Source organism: Mus musculus, chromosome 1 (assembly GCF_000001635.26).
Source record: "Mus musculus strain C57BL/6J chromosome 1, GRCm38.p6 C57BL/6J".
NCBI classification, from domain to species: Eukaryota; Metazoa; Chordata; class Mammalia; order Rodentia; family Muridae; genus Mus; species Mus musculus.
The window spans coordinates 38,245,870-38,262,287 of NC_000067.6; the positions used below are offsets into that span (position 1 = coordinate 38,245,870).

The window sequence follows — 16,418 nt, forward strand, 5'->3', positions numbered from 1 at the left end:
CTGCACTCATCACCTGACCTCACTTGGTGCCAGAAACTTTCTGATGAGACTGCAGGATCTTCTCCCTGTCCCTGGGTTCTTAACTTACTCTACTCTAACTTAAGCATTGAGCAGTTTACTGAGACTGTCTTGCTTACCCTTGGACTGATTTTGCTATTATTAATTGTTCAGTGTCTCTCTTGTTTTATCCATGTAATAGCTGATCATGTCGCTTGACTCTCAAGCAGGCTGGTACCTGCCTGAACTCCCAATGGTGAGTCCCTCTGCATCAACTTCTTTTCAAGGCACTCTATCACTGACATGGAGTTAGATTCAGAAAATCATTTTTTACTTTAAGCCCAGAGTTGCCTCTGTAACCACAAACCACTGGTTTGGTTCGGCATTCATTCATTCATGTATGCATGCATTCATTCATACATGTATTCATTCATTCATTCATGCACTCATGCATTCATTAATCCATGCATTCATTCACTCATTTGTGCATTCATTCATTCATATATGTATTCATTCATTCATGCATGCAGTCATATATTCATTCATTTAGCCATCCAATAATTTCTTCCCTATCCCTGCCAGGCAACCTCCCAGGGATAAAAAGATGTCTACAGCAGCAAGATCGAGGATGCGAAAGGTGGCCAAGCCTACGGTGGAGGTCTCTGACCATTTCCAAGCCAGTATCGACTGAGAGGATGGCAGAGTGTACAGTTGGACCTGTGTTTGATCACAGCTAGGCCACTTGCTTCCATGTGGCCCCTGGTTGAGTCACAACATGTACCCATGGTTTGGTTTGTTCATCGTTTTGTTTTGTTTTGTTTTAAGGTTCCACGTACCTCTCAGGACTGTTCTGAAGATTTAAAAAAAATGATACAGTTTCTAAAGAGTAACACTACCCTTTGGAGACAAACTAGAGAACAGGGGCTATAGGCTCGGCCAGTAGCGACCTGTTGCTTTAACACTGTGAGCGCTGTGAGTTTAAAACTTCCTTAAAAATGTCCCATCTCTTCTTTTTGATGCTTAGAGAAAGGATCCCTTGAGCCAGCCAGCTAGCTCAGCAGGTGACAGCACCTGCCATTAGGACTGATGACCAGAGTCATTGTGCTCTAGGTCTCTAAGAGGTAAGGAGAGGACCCTTCTCAAATTGAGGACCTTCCTCAAATTGCCCTCTGACCTTCCCAGACACCCAGTGGCACAAGTGTTGCCCATTATAAGTGAAAAAATGTAAAATGTTTTTAGAAGGGATCAGTTAGCAGTGCCTAGCAGCTGCAGACCTCCCTCACACCCACCGGACTGAGCAGAACAGAGCCTAAGGGTAGGTACACTTGTGAGTTGGTGGCCGTCGCCAGTGCACTACACGCCCTTGGTTCCTCTGAAGCTGGCCTGTTGGACTGGAGTGGGCAGCAAAAAGAAGCTGGAGCCCCTGCTGAGCCAGCCAGCACCTCACCTCACCCCCAATACGTGTTTGATCTTGTCTCTGGACACAGACCATTTCACACTCGGCTCTGTAGATAGAGGTGAAGCTCCCTTAATTGTAGGCTATTTGTCATCGACTTCATTTCCATCTATTCTTCCCCATGGAAAATAGGACTCCATGCATGAGATTTATCTGAGAAAGGGGAAAACAGAGAGCCAAGTTCAGAAGACCTCTCTCCATACCCCTGCCTCCTGCTGGCGGAGGCCCTGAGAAGCAGCACTTCTCATAGGGTGCACTTCATCCCGCATTGCACCCCATCGAGCGCATGGTGCTCGGCAAGTCTCCGTGGAATAAATGAATAAATCTGAGGCAGTTGTTTGGATTTCAATATAAATGGATCTTGGACCTGAGAATCTGCCAGATGGGCAGACAGGTTATAGTCTGGTGATGTGTCTCCAAAGCTATAAAAATGTAGCCATGGCTGGGAGTTGCACGCTGACATTTCAGAAAATGATTATATGCACAATTTAAGCACTCGGCCGTTCCTGCCCTCCAAGTGCCGCTGCTTCACGGCTGCGCTGATACTAGCTTTCTTGCGCCTTCCTCTCTCCTTTCCTTTTCTTTTCTTTCTTTCTTTTTTTTTTTTTTTTGAGTCAAGTGAATTTTTTCCTCAGCCCCTCATATTTCTAACAGAGTGTGATTTATTCATACCAAATTATGCTCCATTTTTATAAAGCCTGAGTTGCTGCAAATGATGCTGAGGTTCCACAGAAAATATTAATTCCTGATCTGGTGCTATAAAGCATGCCTGCTCTCCGTGCAGAGGCTCTGTCGCCCCAAGACAGATGGAAGCAGTCTGGGGGTATGATTAACTTCTTAGTCCTGGCAATCTCCTCCCGCTCCTCTGGCCGCAGACTTCCAGATTGACCTCCAGCTCCTCTGCAAATGAGCAGTCGCTCAGATTGATGAATCACACGCATCCCTCTTCTGATCAGGGCTGTCTGCTATTTACTACTTACAGAGAGAACTTAATCACAGTCAGGGCTCCTCGCAGGCTGCACACACATCCTGCCCCTCTCAGAGCCCTTGCATATTCTCCACGGTTCTGATAACAAGGCGGCTTCTGCAGTGCAGAGTCTCCCATCTTTGTAAAGGAACCAGGCATCCATTTCTTCCCCTCCCTCCCCACGTCCATTAAGTACAACTGCCCATATGAAGAAAAAGCACTTAGATTATAAAGATAGAGCCCCGTGCAAAGTCATCTCCATTAATTGGCTTATTTATCTCCTCAAAAAACTGTCACCTCTTCCTGCCCTGGCTGCTTGTTGTTTTCATCCTTTGGGGACACCAATGGGGCTCGAACTTATCAAAAATACAAAAAATACAAAAAATCAAATCAAATCAAATCAAATCAAATAAAAAACCACAAACCCACAGTCAGGTATCGAGAAGAACCAAACTCGTACTGCCCCATCTTCCCAGAACAGGTCGATCCTGTCATCTCAGGGTGTATCTGGTGAGCTGGCTGGAGTCCCGCTTCTCATTTTGCCTAGTGTACTCTTCTATGGCTATGTAGACTGCACTATAAACAAAGCCCACTGCTCTGGTCAGTATATGAGGCGAGTTTCGAAGTTAGGCAACGGATGCATTATAGCTTTTATTTTCCAGGACTGTTTACTGATCATGAGACTTCCCAAACTTCAGAGCCCATGTCCCGGGTGTTAAGCTCCAGTGTGCCAGTGTACTGTGGATAGAGACAGGCCAGGACTGTGTGTATCTGAGAAAGTTAGACAAGGACTAGTGAGTGGCCCAGCGGGCAGAGGGGCTTGCCACTAAAGCCCCTCTGCCCGCTGAGATCTCTGAGATCTAAGTGGAGAAGGCCGATTCTTGCACGTTGTCTTCTGATCTTGAGACATAAGCACGCACACATGCACCTGTACACACACACACACACACACACACACACACACACACACACAGTGTAAGACATCTTTTAAATAAGCTACAAGAAAGGGTTTCTGCAATGAAGAAATGATGTTTGAAGAGACAGATGCTTCTCTGCCCAACTCCAGAAATCACAAACTTAGAGAACACGTCAGGCCTGAGCATGTTTGGTCTTTTGGATAAAAAGGGGAGTGCCATGTAACTGTTATGGAACTTTATAGACAGAAATGAGAACAGGCTAGAAGACGGAGTTGAGGAAGCCAGAGGAATCCTGTGATCTGATGTCTGATAGATTGTGATGATTTACACTGTCAGCCTGACGGGATTAAGAATTATGTAGAAGAGCCTTGAGGGACAGCGGAATTTAGGTTAACAGAGATGGGAGGACCCACCTTAACTGTGTGCGGCATGGTTCTGCAGGCTGGGGGCGCCCAGAGCAAAGAGAAAGGAGGAAGTGAAGGACGGTTCATTGCTACCCAATTCCTGACTGAGGACATAATGTGACTGGCTGTCCCAAGTTCCTGTCATGATGACCTTCACAGAATGCCAAGGAACTGTGAGCCCACATGAACCCTTCCTTCCTTAAGTTGCAGATATTTTGTCACTGCCACAGTGACTAATGGATTTTTCCCATGCTCTGAGTAGCTGCCCCGGGTAGCCCACGGCTGGGATGATCAGTTTCATTGCAAATCTGTAGTTATTCTGACAGACAGAATCGTAACCAAATCATACCATGATATGGACCCAAGGCACAATGATATTTTTTTCTAAAGATATTGGTTTACTCAAAATATTAAGTAACAGGATAGAAAAAGATACCTGCCGTGTGAGCCGTTACTATCCTCTAATTAAAAACAAAACAAAAACAAAACTAGAAAATAATGAATTAGTGAATCCAAAAAATTCAGTAGGTGCTTTTAAGTCCTGAGTTTGAAGAAGAGCTTTTACAATTCATTTTTCTTTATTTTGAAAACAGGATCTCACCATGTAGCCCTGGCTGGCCTAGAACTCACTATGAGAGCTGGGTATGGTGCTCGCCTTTCATCCCAGCACTTGGGAGGCAAAGGCAGGTGAATCACTGTGAGTTCAAGGCCAGCCTGCTCCACACAGCAACATCCAAGCCAGTCAAGTTACACAGTGAACCATCTCTAAGTGACTCCAGATGCTCTCACCTATGCCCTGATAATGAAAACAGAATGTGTCCTGAGTGGGAGGAAGTGGCACAATTCTCGATGAGCTAAACAAGCCAACCATAAGATCTCAAGTTTGCCCAAGGCACATACCATCACATACACATACCTTAGAGGGGTGTCCAGCCTAGGGCCACGAGTTGCATGTGCTTAAAAATGGCTACCAACTGCAACCCAACACCAAACCCAGAAGTCACTTAAGAAATGTCTTCATTGTAACTCAGTCATTTGGTTCTTGAACACAGATTTTGTCATAATGGTGTGTCACAGTGTCAAAAAGCTCGTCACTCAAGTGGCTAGGCTCTGAATTAATGCAGACAGAGAGAAACAAGGAGAAGGCAGCTCCCCACAAAGGCGTCGCCAGAGCAGTGCAGTAGTTTGTGCTATCACCTGGAAGTGAGCCGAGTTCCTCTAATTCTGAATAAAAACCTTCTGGATAGAAGAGGGGAATGGCCTTTTATATTGGGGAAGAAAGCAATGGTGACACCGGGGCCCTGGCTTCTGGGCACTGCGCTGGCCTGACAGGTTCTAGTGAGAATATTCAAAAGAGGTCAAAGGGGTCCTCATTAAGATCTATCCACAATGGCTTCCCAGGGCTAAGTCACTGAGAGAGACTTTTGATTGTGTCCTGCCTGGTTTCTGATGCAGCCAATCTGATCTTAGATGGTATGCCCATTTTCTTAACATACGGCGGTTTGATTTATTCTGACAGAGGCTGCCATGATGCTTCTCAGGGTAACATACACGGTTTTTCATCGAAAGGGTGTAAATGGGTGGTTTGTGGTTTATCAACAGGGTTTTGAAACACTGCACTAATGTGATATCACAAGCTTCTCATGACCCCCCCAGAAAGGACGTACTGTATGTACAGTAATGGCCATTCTGGGAACCTGGATTTCCCTTGCTTTTCAAAGCATTCGACCAAAAGACTCTTACGTTCAAAGAGAAGACAAAAAGAAGAAAGAAATATATGTAGGAAGAGCTTGATTGGGTCACAGTGTGAGTCTGGACCCTTGGTCCCTCTGACCAAAGGGCCCAGAAGCACTGCCCGATTCGGAGACTGTCACTGGCGAAAGGCTCTTGGTTGAAATAAGCTTCCTCAGGTTCAGGCCCCCACAGGAAGTGCTTTCAACTCGTGTGCTCTCTGTAAGTCACCTACGTGAGGAGCCGCACCTGGGAGGAGTGCTGGACTGATCTGGTTCAGTCAGCAATTGCTCATTCATTCTGAAGGGAAGTCCGAAGGAAGGGAGGGCAAAGGCTGGCTAGACAATCCTGATGTGTGTGCCAGTCACCTCAGGGGCATCTCTGACTGAGTCTGACACTGTCGAGATAGAGAGATATGTCGGGGGTTCATCTGACTGCTGACAGAGCACAGGTGTGCCTGTGTGCCCGCTCTCTCACCCACTCTCGCCCTTGCCCTCTTTCTCCCTGCCTCTCCTTTTCTCTTTCTCTCTCTCTCTGCCTCTGTGTGTCTCTCTCTCCCTCTCTGTCGCTGTCTCTTTCTCTGTCTCTTTCTCTCACACACACACTCGCATACACAGACACACACACACACAGACACAGACACAGACACACACACACACACACAGACACAGACACAGACACACAGACACACACACACACACACACACATGTCATGGTCTGTTCTAGGTGTGAGTTCCAGTTTATGCTTTTTCTTCAGGGTTATGACTCCTTGAGTCATACAAGGCAGGACAAACAACGGAGGGCATACGAAGTCCGGTGGATGAGCAACAGGCAAAGGTACAGGGAGTAGGGCAGGAGAGCACGAGTGGGTGGCTTGTACGCGTACGGCTCAAGAGAAAATCTTATCGGAAGACAGAGTCCTCTGGGTGAACCAATATGGAAAGAGCGAAGAAAACACCTCAAAGTAAAGAGATACTTATTGGTGAGAAATGAGCTTGGCTCTCAGCCAATTCCAAAGTTCAGAATTTACCACACCACTCAGGCCTTCCCCGCTAAGATTCTTGTCTCTTGTTTCACGGCACAACAAGGGATTCTTCATACTTTATGTGAAATACAACAAGCCAAGTTTTGCGGTAATAAACTCCATGCACGCATGACAAATCCAAGCACGCTGAATGTTTAACATCCCAGTTCGCAGATTCTTTAGGGACAAAATCCGATTATGAATTATATGCCACAATAAATAGGGCTCAATGTTTCATAAAGCAATTTATAGTTCATAAAAATGACAAAATGTACCTGTCAGCTAGAGCGCGGAGAGCTGTTCTCTGGGCTGCCTGCTGGAAGAAAAGGGAGAGATGTTTATTTAATATTCTGACTTTTAAATTATGCGCTCAATCAACACTTAAAAAAAAGTATCTCACACACATGCACATTTTTGTCAAGCAGCCAAAGTTTAAACTGTTAGCAACACAGTGGAGAGCCCTGCTATGTCATGAAAGCAAGCTTCTTCGTAAAGGGTGCTGCAGTAACACAATTTTTCCAGCAGGGGGCGACTGTGGGGGCAAGTGCTACATACTTCTCCCTGGCAGTGTGGGGCAGGTTTCAGGAAGCATGGCCAAGACCTGAGCCATTTTTTTCTACCACCTAAAATAAAATTTCCATTGTTATATAAATATCCTTATTTCCTGTAAGATAAAAACCAAACAAACCCTTATTCTTCTAACTTCTTGTGTAGATCGGTGTTGGTACGTCTTTATGTTGTGTGTCTGCGGCTGTGCACGTGTGGGCACACCTGTGGATGTGTGTGCAGAGGCTAAGGAGGGCACTGGCTCTCTTCCTCCATTGATGCCTGTCATATTCCCTTGGGTCAAGGTCCCTCACTGAACCCAAAGCTCTCCATTTTGAGGAGACTGGCTAGCCATCAAATTCCCAGCATCCGATTGTTTCTGCCCCACCCCAACGCTGATGTCATAGGCACATGATTGGCTTTTTGTATTTTTTTTTTTATGTGTTAGAGGTCCGAATCCAGGTCCCCAAGTTTGCATAGCATGTACTATGACCACAGAGCCATCTTGCTAGCCACTAAAGATAGAATTTAATTACTTTTTATTGTTTTCTTTCAGATTTATTTATTTATTTAGATCTATTTATTTATTTATTATTTGAAAACCTGATCGTTGACTGGACAATCACAAAATATTATAGGATTATTGATACTTTTAGACACAATAATGAAGTTGTGACAGTGGTTTTGTTTGTTTCTTTTAAGAGTGTTTTTTGGCCACCCAGGGACATGGTTTGTTTGGTCGCGTGCTTGCTGTGTGTATAAACCTAAGCAGTATTGTTTGGACCCCCAGCACTTCTGCAAAGACATGCACATATGCGTATCTTAAGCCCAGCGCTGGGGAGCAGAGGTCAGTGTGCTTCTGGAGTGTACTCCTCAGGTGGACTATCCCAGCCGATGAGCTCCATCCAGATTCAGGGACAGACCCTGATTAAAAAAAAAAAAAAACCAAAAAAACAAGGAAAAAATACTCCAAAACTGAAATGTAGCAAGCACACCAACTAATGCACCAGCCACCTATGCTTAAGTCTTATCTTAAACATAGTTCCAACTGTTGGTGACACTTGGCACACTTCAAACTGACCCTCGAGTGGAATGGGCTGCCATCAAAACCTACAGCTGACATCTCCATGCTTAAATAGCCCTGATCCTGCCTGTGGTTAATAGGACTTATCCCGTGCTCGCTACTGACTCTCCCTTGGCCCTGTATGTCCTCACTCTGACTTCAGGACAGCTTCTAGCAAGTCTGCAGCTGCCTTAACCTCTTCTTAGCCACCCTGTATTTGGTACATGTATAATCTGAGAGTTGATATTAGTAATTGAGACTGGAAAAAAGGAACTTGAGATTGCTAGTGGTTACCTAGTGGGCAAAATTAGCAAATTGTAGCCAATGAAACAGCTGTATTTTGAAATTTCTGGCTACCCCATAAGTTCTAACAATGCAGAAAGATAACAAAAAATAGCATGGAGGGCAGCTGAGGGAGACACATCACATGTAGGAGCACCCGAACATGTGTGTACACCCCCGTGTGAATCAGGAGGGGCAGGACTAAAGATCCAGTCTGAACTTAAAGTCAAACGACTCTTTTCTCCAGTCTCCATGGATTCCCCTTGCTGACTTCTGTGCCTGGTCATCCATAGTGAGTGTTGATGCACGGTTGCTGGTTGGAAAGAGATTCAGAGAATACAGGAAGACAATGTAAAGCAGGGAGCGGCTGCAGCCACGGAGTTGCCTGTGAACGGCCGCATTCCACAGAGGAGTGCTGCTAATAGATCCTGTTGGTCAGCTCTACATAAGTGGGGTGGGATCAAGGGCAACTTCCCTTTAGCAAAGCCAAAGGATGCTGGTCTTAGAGATCGGGCACTCTCTATCCATCCATCCATCCATGTCTTCCTGTCAGTCTTCACTCTTCCAGTCCGTCTGTGAGGAGTGTCACCACACGGCCAACGCAGTGGGACTCAGTACAAAAGCCCACCCTCCTGGTTTTTTCAAATGCTTGGTTTCTGACTGTGCTTTTCACTGAAGCTCCTCTTTATTATGAATAAATCCTCTACAGAGATCATTCATTAAGAAAGCCAATGAGAATGTACTAAACATTTAAAATCACTCCTCCAGGAAAAAAAAATAGCTATGGTGTTAAAGTAAAATGCTATGTCCTCTACCTAGGCAAGAGCTGACTATGAAGAGATTCTGTTGCTTATTCTCCTAATTTAAAAAATGAATTTTAAGGCTGGAAAATAATGAAAGAAATAAACATCAGGATTGAAGAGTCAAGAAAAAAATGACTTAGGTGACTCGCGATTGAAACCCGAAAGACTAGCTGAGAACTAGATGGACTGCCCAGTTCTGCCCCTCTAAGATCTCTACCACGGTGACATTCTCCTCTCCTAATCGCTCATCAGCTTCTCCTCTGATTTGGCGGCAGCACAGTCACTTGAGAGGGTTAAGAGAGATCTTCTCTCATCTTTCCTGAGTGCATTATTCATTCATGAATGACGCTGAAGCTCAAGTCTATAAGACAAAACAAGTTTTCTGCCAGAAATAGTCATTTTCCAGGCTCCTCTCAAGAGATGACATCTTTTCTACTTCTTTACTTTAACAAGGTTGGTGCTTGGTAACATAATCAGCAGATATTCCGCTCCAACGCGTGCTAAATGAATTACAAGTCACAATCTGTTATTGAAAGGCAATCAAAGAGGAAATTAAATGCCCTTTTGTAATTGGGTCTGGCACAGGGCAAGTCCATAGACACTGGGTGGGACTGTAAGGTAAAAAGGAAGGAAGGGGCTAGAGGTCCACAGAAGCCCAGAGACGTGTAGTTTCTTGATGGAAATAGAATTTATGCCTGGATAGCTATGCAATTTACTCTGAACTACCTACTATGTGCAGGCACTGGGTTTGGTGTACGTGATAGGAGGAGCAGATGAAGGTTGTCATTATAGTCCTCTGAGTCTGGAGGTGGGGCAGACAGGAAAGGCCCACAGGCACACAACAGTTAGCATCACAATGGCTGTGGTTGAGGGGACAGCATGCCTTGAAGTGGAACAGTGAAATGACCAATGGTTACAGAAAGCTCAGCCAGTGTGGGATAACAAGGCCTGAAGAGAAACTTATGAGTCCAGACGAACGAACGGGGAAGGGAAAAGGAGAGCCATTAGACCAGAAGGATGGGGGAGGGAAGAGGAGAGCCATTAGACCAGAAGGATGGGGGAGGGAAGAGGAAAACCATGAGTCCAGAGGGATGGGGGAGGGAAAAGGAGAGCCATTAGACCAAAGAAGCAAGGGTGGTGGAGGAGGAAGGGCTAGATGTAGAGGAAAAGCTGCAGCAGGCTTAGTTCCTGACTCACTGTGGCACAGCTCGATGGGGCACTGGGACCATGGCAGAGCCAGATGAGGCCAATGTCAAGGTCTACAGAGGTCAAGTGCAGGCTTGTGGAGGTACAGGACAACTGGAAGTCATTAGAGACTTTGCACAGACAGAAGCTAAGCAAAGTGTGCATGTATGTGCTGTGTAACTTCCTGTAAATCTATAAGAAAGTAATGGGGATTGGTGATAGTCTATTTTCAAATATCACTCTAGCTTCTGTTTTGTATGATGAATGTGTTTGCGTAAGGAAGAACTACCTGTGAGGTTATTACAATGAGAAATATTCGACAATGGAGAGAGCAGTCTGTACTTCGACTTGAGGGAACTGTCTCTGGTAGGACACGCAGATCAGGACAGGGAAGGTGTCAGCATCAGATTCACGCCTGGGCACCTGGTGTGGATGGAGACGATTGGGGGAGATGTGGGGCTGGGGGTATAGGAGTGGTCAAGGTGGAGTAGGTCTTGTGCCATTAGGTTCAAGTTGCCTATGGATGTTTAATAGAGATGATGGATGACATCTGGAAATATTAGCTGAAGTTGTTAAAAAACAAATCAAACAAAGACACCAATAAAAAGGTGGTGAGAGAGCTCAGTTGGTGTGAGCACGAGGACCTGTTAGAGTCCTAGAGCCCATGTTACACAGGAAGGAGGTGGGGGACGAGGAGGACAAATGGGAGAGGGAGGAGGGGGAGAAGGAATGGGAGGGGGAGAAGGGGGAGGAGGGGGAATGGGAGGGGGAGGAGGAGGAATGGGAGAGGGAGGAGGGGGAGGAGGGGGAATGGGAGGGGGAGGAGGAGGAATGGGAGAGGGAGGAGGGGGAGGAGGGGGAATGGGAGGGGGAGGAGGAGGAATGGGAGGGGGAAGAGCGGGAGAAAGGGGGGAGGAGGAGGAGGAGGAGGAGGAGGAGGAGGAGGAATGGGAGGAAGAAAGGATACTGGCACACATTTTTAACCCCAGCCTGAGAAGCAGGGGACAGGCAGATTCCCTAGGGCTGACTATTCAGCCATCCTATCTTAATCTGCAAATTTCAAATACAATCAAAAAGGTTTTTTGTTTATTTTTTTAAAATAAAGGTGAATCTCACACATATGCACACACACATGAAAACACATGCATGCATACCCTCTCCTCTCCACAAAATACCCACAGCAGTCATAAAATCGACTTAAGGTTCTGGGCCAAGACTTTGCTGTTGCTCTGAAGGAAGCTCTCTCTGTGTTTCCCTTGGAAAGCATGAGCACTGTGCATGTCTAGGTTCAAGCCTTGTGCTCAGCAGGCTGCCTCTGCACCCTGTTCTGCACTGGGGTCAGGCAGAGCCACTGAGGACAATATCATGTAACCTCTGCGTAAGAGCACTTTGGGCGCTAACCAGACAGCAGTGGGAGAAAGGAGGAAAGAAATCCCTCCTTGGCTGGGCATCCTGGGCTGCCTGGTTGTTCTAATAAAGACAGCTCTGTGTGGGTACTGCTTGCTCTTTATAAAACCCACATTGAATAGGCTCCTAAGGGCAGGCAGAATTTCAGAGGTGACAGAACTCATCAGTAAAGAAAGCCCACGGCTGAACGGGGGGCACCAGAGGACAAACCACCAACCTTCCTGACGGCAGAGGAGAACCGACATTTGTAAGGTTTTCTGGCTCGTCCCAAGCACTTGCCCCTGATTTGGATCCCACCTAAGCTCTGAGGTCTAGCTCCCTCCTGAATTGCTTCTTTAAATCCCAACTTTCCTTGGGGACCTCCTCCCCAAACTCTGGGTCGGTAACAGGAGTTAGGTTCCACGCATCACTGGGGAGCACGCCATTGGGCAGGGTAGCGGTTAAACTCCAGCTTCCCCTGCTCCCTTTAAGATGACACAAGGCAGAGGTCTTAGAGGATGTCAACAGGGGACTTCTGGGCACAACTGAGTCTCCTGATGGTTAAGGGAGGCACATTGACTTTCGTTAAGCATCTCCAGGGCATTTTACTCCCTGGAGACACTCTCTGAACCACCCCTATGGCTCTTGTGGGGTCTGGAGCTATTTCCCTTACAGACTTAGGGTCTGCTGTTCAACTACGAGAGCATGCGATCTTATCCTGAGCTCATCCACTACTCTGGCGCATTGTGACAGGACTGGGTAAGGAAGGCCAAGCCTGGCTGTGTTAGGTGTGAGTGGCTCCAAAGGCCATTGGGATTAACCTAATGGATACACGCTGCTCTGGATAATGGAGAGCCAAATCCACCTGCCCTCAGGATTGAGAGGAGGCTTTTGTGACGGTGGCAGACATAGGATAAAGCCCTGGCAAGACAACTGCGCCTTCAGAGGGGAGAGAGTCTGCACGTGCCACCATGTGTCAGCCTGTGAGTTCACACCTTCAGGAGAGCAACCATGTAAGCGTATGATACCTAGAGCTGGCTGAGGTTCTAGGACAGAGTCAGGGGTAGGGTATGCCTTGACAGTTCTGGTTCTTCACACTGGGAGGTTAAATCTGGAATATGGATGCTGACACCAAGACACAGATTTAAATTAGATGCTGATTCACCTTCTACAAAGTTCTCTGGCCTCTAGGCCTCACCAGAGTAGGCAAGTCCATTCTCTAGAATCCAGAGATATACACCATGGGGGTGGGGTGGGGTGGGGTGGGGGAAGGAACATAGTCAGTTACTGGTAATGAGTCGGAAATTCTACATTGTTGTGCTTGGGCTATGTATACGATCTCTGGGTTTGCATAACGCTGATGTTGGTAGAAAAACAAAAGCTGATATAACTGTGTAAGCTATGGACTACCTGGTTAATTAGGCTTGAGTTGGGGACAGATCAAGTGTCCCCGTCCCCAGGGTGAATTACGTGTGCAGTAACTATGCTTGATGTTCCAAGTACTTTGCCAGATGCAAGTGTTGGCTAAATCCTACGTGATCTGCCATAGCTGTGACCTCCTCATCTGGGCTTTGGTCACTTAGTGCTCCTGAAACTTATTCCACATGGCAACTTAAATGCAGCCACAACTTGAGCAAGGTCCAAACGGGGATATCTTATTGATAACTAATTTAAATACATATCCAAAGTTTTCATTGACACATCACACACACACACACACACACACACACACACACACACACACACATACACACACACACACACACACACACACACACACACACACACACGGTCACAGTGGTGTGATCTGTCAACACGTGCATAATGTTAATGGTCAGATCAGGGTAATGGAATCTTCTCGATCTCAAACATTTATCATTTCCTATCATCAGGGATATTCAAAACCTTTACTAGCCAATTTGAAATATGTGAGTAACTGCTGTCACGCATAGTCAGCCCCCTTTACTGTGCTGGGGAACATCTGAAGTCATTGGGCTTGTCCAAGTGCACCCTAATCCCATGTCCTGCCATCTTTCCACCCTTCCCCCCACAGTCTTCCTACCTACTGGACTCTGGTGCAATGACTCCCTGAGGCTCTCTTTGCTCTAGCAGGCAGGCACTAGGATGAGTCATTTCTCACTCTGTGACTTTCCAAGTGCCTCCAGAGCTATTACAAAGGTCCCCTTTGCTACCTTAGTAAGATGCTTTGGTGGAATTTCCTTAAGTTCCCACTGGGCTTGGTGGGTGGTCGGTAACTGTGAACGCAGACTCTACACATGTTACTTTGTTTTTATATGAAGACCACACAAGGAAAGCGAAATAAATATCTCGGTAGCTTTGTTTTAACTGAAATCTGTGACTGAAGACCCCATATCTGAGTCTGGCTTTACATCTCATCCAAACGTTTCTACTAAAAATTACCCAAGGTTTGAAGGTAAAAATAGCCTTGTGCCAGTCAGGCAGACTATCCCACTTGTACTTCCTAAACCGATTACGCAAGAGGAAGCAGAAACAACCCCAAGCTTGTTATTAGTATCTGGATGTTCACTGGCTATATGAACACAGCTCCACAACCGTGGTGTGCAAGCACACACTCTTCTTACAACTGCCTTGAACCTTTAAAAGCGAAGCCTAACTTGAAGAAAGATAAACCCAGAGACAGTGCTGACCCAACCTCCCCAGGGGAAGTCTGGCCTACAGGACCTCCTGCGATTCAGTTGTGGCAATGATTGTACAAAACACCAAATAGGAGGCTTTTCTATCAAATACTATAAAACGTGAGTTTAGGACCAGGAATTAAAATTTTTTTTCTCTTTCTCACCCGGTAAGACTTTTATGCAAACGTTTTAACCATTTTCACTCAGTGAGAAATTTGTTTACACCAAGGTCTAATGCTCTGATATTCTAGACATTTGATAGCCTCGAGCAGCGACGCTTTTCTGCTTCGGGCAGGAGCCACTCTCCCCTTCCTCCTTCATGTCTTATAAGGCAATTCTAATTGAATAAGACTGGGAGGTCAGACCTAGCCAATGGGGAAAAGACACAGTCAACACCTGAGACACCTTTTCGGTCTCAGGGTGTGTTTGTGTCCTTCCAAGCAGATCTTCTTAGCAAGAGTGAAGATTGTTATTTCCAGACACTTCAGTTGGAATGCCGGTGTCTTTCTTTGCTATCCCAAACATATTTCTAACAATTTGGGGGCTCTGTCTGGGAACCTACCTCACCTGAGGGTGTGCCTTGAAACCAGTTTTAACAACTGTCTGATCTGTTTCTTAGAGACGGTTTTGTTCCATTCAGCATAACTTGTGGGATACAGAGCTGTTCTGGATAGAACTGGAGAGGGCCAAGGACCCTTGAATGGTTTGCTCTATGCTTCTCCAGGCTGAGAGTCTCCTGAGAAGAGCCATGTTTACAAGGTAACTAGTTGCACATACACGGGGAAAAATTAGGATCACAAAAATAAGAACAAAACTTTGCAAAAGCTTATCTGGACGTCATCCTCAGGGGGAGAGACATGATAGCACACACCGACCAAGGACACTCTAAACGCTGACACTTCCTGAGAAACTAATGAAGAAAACAAACAACCCCCCCAAACTCCACATCATCAGAGTCACAGGACAGAGGGTCACCCCTCCCAGTTAAAGGAATGTTCTCTGGAGAGGGGAATCCACTTTCCTTGCCAACTGACAGTCCTGCTGAAAGTTAGGTCAGAGAAGACTGGTCCATCGGCTCTGTCTCTCTGAGTTCCCGAAATGGAGGATCCAGGAGGGTGGTACTGACATCTGATATTAACAAAACCTTGCCTTAGTTAAAAAAAAAAAAGCTCCTTGTGTGAACTATACTATTTTAGCAAAGATCATGGTTTCCTGTCTGTGTTAATCATTTTTTTCTTATATTCATCGGACCATCTTTTAATTTTTATACAATTTATATAAATCTCTCACTTTTCAGATTTCTGTTTGCCAACATATATTCTCCAGCTTAGGCTTACACAAACCTCACCTGAGCTCCAAAGCCTCTAAACATCAGGGAACAGCACACGGGGCTTCACACATTTGTGGACAGTGACGTTTAAGTCACCCATATCAGTTTTGGAAATTACGGCTGATTAGATGGAAAGAGAAGAATTTGACTCCCCCTCTCCACCCCCCACACGTGGCTTTTGTAAATGTTTATATGAGATGAGAATAAAATTTTGTTTGTAAGGTGGAATTAGGGCTGATAACCAAGGCCACCCTCCTGCTGAGCTGATAGTGACTGACAGTTCAGATGTGCGCTCACTCCTAGACAGGCTCAACAAAGCTCTGAGAGGCAAGTGTCTCCAATTGTAGTTATTGTGTTTCCATTCAGAAGGGAAACTAACTATCAAATTGAGCACTCAGGTATATGATTACAAGGCTAGAAACAAAACCAAATGCAAGCCACTATTCTTTCATCGCCTGTGTTCCTGCTGCGTTCAAAATATGTAATATGTAGGTTTTTGTTTTTGTTTTTTGCATAGTTCTTCGAAAATGAGGTACTTTCTGGCACTGAAAATTTACTTAAAGTTTTTGTGGTTAAATTATCATAACAAATATTACTAATGTGTAACTCATCTTAAGCAATTTGCCAGCAGCTTGCATGGGTCTGTGGAGCTTAGTAGGTATTTAAGACT

The 16,418-nt window shown here is 45.7% G+C and overlaps 1 protein-coding gene and 1 long non-coding RNA gene across 15 annotated transcripts in view; one reads left to right on the forward strand and one right to left on the reverse strand.

The window, feature by feature from the left end:
• The window catches only part of Gm16150, a 28,350-nt gene extending 26,568 nt beyond the window's left edge, over window positions 1-1,782 (forward strand). For 7 of the 8 annotated variants that reach the window (XR_003948652.1, XR_003948653.1, XR_865363.3 and 4 more), the window contains 2 exons: window positions 200-253; window positions 580-1,782. This is a non-coding gene — a long non-coding RNA (predicted gene 16150). Of the gene's footprint in view, window positions 1-171; window positions 254-579 lie in introns of all 8 variants that reach the window. The other variant, XR_003948654.1, reaches the window with a different exon arrangement.
• Aff3 (AF4/FMR2 family, member 3) overlaps window positions 1-16,418 on the reverse strand; it is a 454,786-nt gene that overhangs the window by 70,477 nt on the left and 367,891 nt on the right. For 5 of the 7 annotated variants that reach the window (XM_006495737.4, XM_011238447.3, XM_011238446.3 and 2 more), the window contains one exon: window positions 6,772-6,812. In XM_006495737.4, coding sequence (XP_006495800.1) covers window positions 6,772-6,812 — 41 coding nt within the window. The remainder of the gene's footprint in view (window positions 1-6,771; window positions 6,813-16,418) is intronic. The other 2 variants (XM_030251556.1, XM_011238444.3) reach the window with 1 other exon arrangement.